The sequence below is a fragment of the Arachis hypogaea genome, chromosome 16 (assembly GCF_003086295.3).
Source record: "Arachis hypogaea cultivar Tifrunner chromosome 16, arahy.Tifrunner.gnm2.J5K5, whole genome shotgun sequence".
NCBI classification, from domain to species: domain Eukaryota; kingdom Viridiplantae; phylum Streptophyta; class Magnoliopsida; order Fabales; family Fabaceae; genus Arachis; species Arachis hypogaea.
In genome coordinates this window covers 134,579,186-134,584,408 of record NC_092051.1, presented here as the reverse complement: position 1 = coordinate 134,584,408, position 5,223 = coordinate 134,579,186, and the positions used below count along the sequence as shown (strand labels likewise).

General features: G+C 38.8%; 1 protein-coding gene across 1 annotated transcript; it reads left to right on the top strand.

Annotated features, from left to right (window-relative positions):
* Window positions 1–4,061: 4,061 nt before the first annotated feature.
* On the top strand, window positions 4,062–5,223 carry LOC112757619 (uncharacterized). The gene is made up of 2 exons (XM_025806175.1): window positions 4,062–4,815; window positions 4,919–5,223. Exons 1-2 carry the CDS (start codon window positions 4,062–4,064, stop codon window positions 5,221–5,223), a joined length of 1,059 nt encoding a protein of 352 aa, XP_025661960.1.

The window sequence follows — 5,223 nt, the reverse complement described above, 5'->3', positions numbered from 1 at the left end:
ACTAAATAAATTTAATAACATATATTTATACATAAAAATATTAGTGTTTGATTTTTCAGTTAATTTTAGTGTATAAATATTTTTTTTGTAATATACAAAATCAATTTCTAAAAAATTTTTAATTAAACAATTTAAATTTTAACAAATTTAATTATTAAATCAGTCTTTAATTCTTTATTTATAGATACATAAATTTATGTAAAATTTTTTAGATACATAAATTTACATGTCAAATTTTAGTAAAAAATTGCACATCTAAGTCTATTCAAGTAGACTCAACACCAATAAAAACCACTCTTATTAAAAGAATATGATTACACGCGTAGCTTTTTCTTATTCTTCTCACGTAGCTGCTTCTTCTTTTTCTCACGCTGTTTTACGTACAGAGCGTCTTTTTCTTCTCACACTTGTTTACACACGGAGTGTCTTCCCTTCTTCTTTGCGTTCCTCCTTCTCCTTCTTTTTCACGTTCCTTCTTCTTCACGTATTTTCTCTTTATCGTCATTCTTTTGTTGTTGTTGCTTCTTCTTCTTTTCACGCTCGTTTAAGCACAGAGCTTCTTCTTCTTCATCTTCTTCTTCTCACACTCGTTTACACACGGAGTGTCTTCGCCTTCTTCTTCGCATTCCTCCTCCTCCTTCTTTTTTGTGTTCCTTCTTCTTCACGTGTTTTCTCCTTATCGTCATTCTTTTGTTGTTGTTGCTACTGTATTTTTCTTCTCTGTTCCTCTTTCTCTCCCTGGTGAAGAAGCAGTAGAAGGTGGGGAGAAAGAGTTTTGAATTGTGCAAAAAAGAAATGAATCGAAATTATATTTAGAATGAACCGAAAATTAAATTCAGAATATAAACTCATTTCAAAACAAGCAAAGAACAAAATAATTCACTCAGAAATGAACCGAAATTATATTCAGAATAAACCAAAAATTAAATTCAAAATATAAACTTGTTTCAAAACAAGTACAGACTAAATGCACCTTTATTTAAATACAGGATGAAACGAAATTATTTATTGATTGCGACACACAAACTCAATTCGAAAACAAACGTACAAATAAAAATTGAATCATAAACAAAAAATGAGAAAATAAAAAGAAAGAAGAGGAGGAAGAGGAGGTGGTGGTGGTGGTGATAACGATAACGAAAGTGAAAAATAATAAAAAAAAAGAGGAGAAGAAGAAGAAGGAAAAGATGTAGCATCATGGATGAAGAAGAAGAAGAAAAATGTATGTGTGAATTTGAAACAAGTGCGAGGGAAGAAGAAGAAGAAGAATGTATACGTGAATTTGAAACAAGCACGAAAAAAAAGAAGAAGACGAAGAAGAAGCGCGTGGCTCTAAAGCCCGTTTGGGAAGCTTCAAAAGTAACTTTTTTGAACTTTTGACTTATGAAAAGTAGTAGTATTAATATCGGATGCAATTTTCAAAACAAAATTGCAGCTTTTTAAGAAGCTATTTAGGAGCTTATAGAGAAGTTAAAAAAAATGACTTTTCTCATAATATTATTACTTTTTATTACATTTTTATAAAATAAGCACTTTTAGAACTAAAATTCCAAATATAAAATAACTTATTTATAAGCTACTTTTAATATAGTCATTTATTGTTTAAGCTATTTTTTTAAAATAAACTTAATTATGGTGTTTACCCAAACTGACCCTAAATCATTTGAATAAATTTAAATGTTAAAATTATTTGAATGTGAAAAACAATTAAAAAATTAGACAAATCAATAGTGTTGTCGTTATTTAATAAAGATATATCAACCCTAAAATTTTTTAAAATCTATATATCCGTCCCATAGTAAAATTGAGAAGAAATCCGATGTACGAATTGATTTACTTAACAGAATAAAAGTTTGATAACTTATTTGACGATTAAAATTTATTAAAAACTAAAATATCAGGTCGGATTTTGGCTGAGTTCGACTATTTATTTTTTTGTTATTTTTTTTATTCAATACTGGTATTAAAAATGGCAATTATATATCCTTGTGGTTCGAACTGTCTTGTTTATCGATTTTTGGTTCAATAGATTGATTTAAACAGATTTTTATAACTGATACGTCACCCTTATCCTCGGCCGCCCGAAAAGCTCGGCACGTGAGCAGATAAAATCGGCCTCACGCCAGCTGCCCGATAAGCTCGGCGCGAGAGCAGACAGAAACAACCTCACCCATTTGAAAATAAGAAACGTGCTCAGCAAACCTAATCACCAAAACTGAATATCATAACTAACCTACAAACTAGGACTGATCCCTAGTAAAACGGATAGAACAACTCCTATAAAGCCGAGCTAATATTCTCGGCTAAGTCAGGTTCTATTCTCAGTCTTCATATTTACTTAATCACTCTCACTCGAGATTATCACTAACTTGAGCGTCGGAGTATCTTTTGCAGGTATTCCCGCTGCGGTGTTCGATCCAGGCCAACATATAGCTCTTCCTCTCCGACGGCTGTTTGCTCGGAGTCGCTAAGCTCGGCCACCCCAGAGCCAGGACGAATCACTTGGCGCCCACTGTGGGGCCGGAATATATCTGACCTCACCATCTATTCTTAGTATTTTACCTTATTTTGCAGGATTCCCTATCCTCGGACATGGCTGACAATGAGAACCCCCAACCCATACAGGCAGAGCTCCTAGCTCAGATCGCCGAACTCCAAGCGGAGGTACGGAGGATAGCTGAACTGTCCATTGGAAAGCACGAGGGAGAAAGCTCTAAGAGCTCGGCGCAGGGCAATACAGATCCCCTGAACATCACTCCACCAAAGGAGAAGTTCACCCTCGAGAACCCTTTTTCTGAGGAGATCACTAAGTTCCAGATGCCGAAAAACTTTGTGTTACCTACAGCGCTGGAACCGTACAAGGGGTTCGATGACCCCCGAGCTCATATCAAAAAGTTTCAATCCATGATGTTCTTTAACGGCGCTAACAATGAGCCTGTGCTTTGCCGGGCTTTTCCTACTTATCTTGATGGTGCTGTATTACTGTGGTTTTCTAAACTGTCTGCAGGTTCGATTTCCTCCTTTGAGGAACTGGCGAGATCCTTTATTGACTATTTTGCTGCATCAAGAATTTATGTCCATGGATCAGACTACCTAGGCACAATCAAACAAGGCCAACATGAGAGCTTAAAGAATTACATGACCAGGTTTTTCGAGGCTACCATGGAGATCCAAGACTTAGATCCGGCTGTCCACCTCCAAGCCCTCAAGGCCGGCCTCCAACCAGGCAAATTCCGAGAAACCATTGCGATAACAAAACCAAAAACACTTGAGGAGTTCCGAGAGAGGGCTGTAGGTCAAATGGAGATCGAAGAACTCCGCAGGCCCAAAAGCCGGACAGACAACCACAAAGGAGGGATGAGGAAAAAGCTTTCTGATCACCAGGCAACAAGGATACAAAGAAGCCTTTCAAGCTCACACCAAAATACAACACGTATACCAAATTCAATACCAAGAGAGAGAACATCATAAAAGAGATTCTGAATGCCAAAATCGTGAAGCCGCCAGCCCGGGCAAGAAACTACCAAGACCAAAGGTTTGTGGATAGGAGCAAGCATTGCGCCTTCCATCAGAAGTTCGGCCACACGATGGACGACTGCATTATCGCAAAAGACCTCCTAGAAAGACTGGCGCGACAAGGACTTCTCGACAAATACGTCGAGAGCCAGAAAGCCAGAAGAGCAAGCTCGGACAAGGAGGAGAACAAACAAACAGTGACAGACAAGAACAAAAAAGAGCAGACAACCCCTGATCCACCAAGGGGCATCATCAGCCACATATCAGGAGGATACGCAGGCGGAGGTGAAACAAGCTCGGCCAGAAAGCGAAGTTATAGGGCGATGCTGGCAATTGACGGAACTCTGCAGCCAAAGAAGGAAGAAGACCCAGGTGTCACAATATCCTTCAATCAATTAGACTTCGGCAAGCCCTAACCTTGACGACCCAGTGGTGATTTCCATCCAGGTCGGAGAGCTATTGGTAAGGAAAACACTGTTGGACCCAGTAGTAGCGCTGATGTCTTATTTTATTCTACCTTTAAAAAGATGCAATTATCATAAAAAATGATACAGCCCTCCTCGGGAGAACTAATTGGCTTCTCCGGAGAAAGAGTCCCCATCATGGGACATATATGGCTGAGGAATACAATGGGAGAGATCCCTATGTCAAAATCCATTGATATTCAATACCTAATAGTAGATTATTATAGCCCTTATAATATTATAATCGGGAGACCCGCCTTGAATATATTCAGAGCGGTGGTGTCCACATTACACATGTGTGTTAAGTTTATAGTGCAGGAAAACAAGATAGCTACAATGTACGCCAACCATCAAGAAGCTCGGCAGTGCTACAATGCTTGTCTAAAGCAAGCCCATACGAAGGAGACAACTCGGCCCCAGGTCCAATCCATACATAGCTCGGCTGACATCACAATGTTAGCCGATCTCGACCCGAGAGAAGATCTCGGCGAAAGACCTCGGCCAATGGACAACCTTCACAAATTAACACTAACAGCAGATGAAGAGCAATACACACACATCGGAGAAGAACTAGAAGGAAATGAACGAGTAAGACTTGTACACATACTGGGCCAGAACGCCGACCTATTCGCATGGACACCAGACGACATGCCAGGAATAAGCCCGGAAGTCATCTGCCACAAATTAGCAATTGACAAAACAGTCCGACCAGTGGCACAAAAGAAGAGAAACCTCGGAGAAGAGAAAAAACAAGCAGTACTTGAAGAGACCAAGAAGCTCCTCAACGCAGGTTTTATCAGAGAAATTCGCTTCACCACATGGCTAAGTGGTAATGGTAAGGAAAAGTTTAGGTAAATGGCGCATGTGCGTCGATTTTACAAATCTAAACAAAGCTTGCCCTAAAGATGCATATCCATTACCTTGCATTGACAAATTAGTTGATAGCGCTTCTGGTTTCAAAGCCTTGAGTTTTATGGATGCATACTCTGGTTATAACCAGATTTTGATACACCCAGAAGACCAAAGCAAAACAGCTTTCATAACAGAACATGGAAATTTTTGTTACAAGGTAATGCCTTTTGGCTTAAAGAATGCAGGTGCGACATACCAAAGATTAATGGACAAAGTATTCCAACAACAGATAGGAAGGAACATGAAAGTCTATGTAGATGATATGGTGGCAAAAACGCCTGCGCAAGGGTCACACTGTGATGACTTGATAGAGATCTTCAACCAACTCTGA

What these genes read in the sequence shown, in the direction of transcription:
- LOC112757619 (XM_025806175.1), top strand. Translation starts at nt 4,062, where the DNA reads ATGATACAGCCCTCCTCGGGAGAACTAATTGGCTTCTCCGGAGAAAGA. An exon ending in CACATGGCTAAGTGGTAATG is followed by an intron (nt 4,816 to 4,918) that starts GTAAGGAAAAGT and finishes TTGACAAATTAG; the next exon opens with TTGATAGCGCTTCTGGTTTC.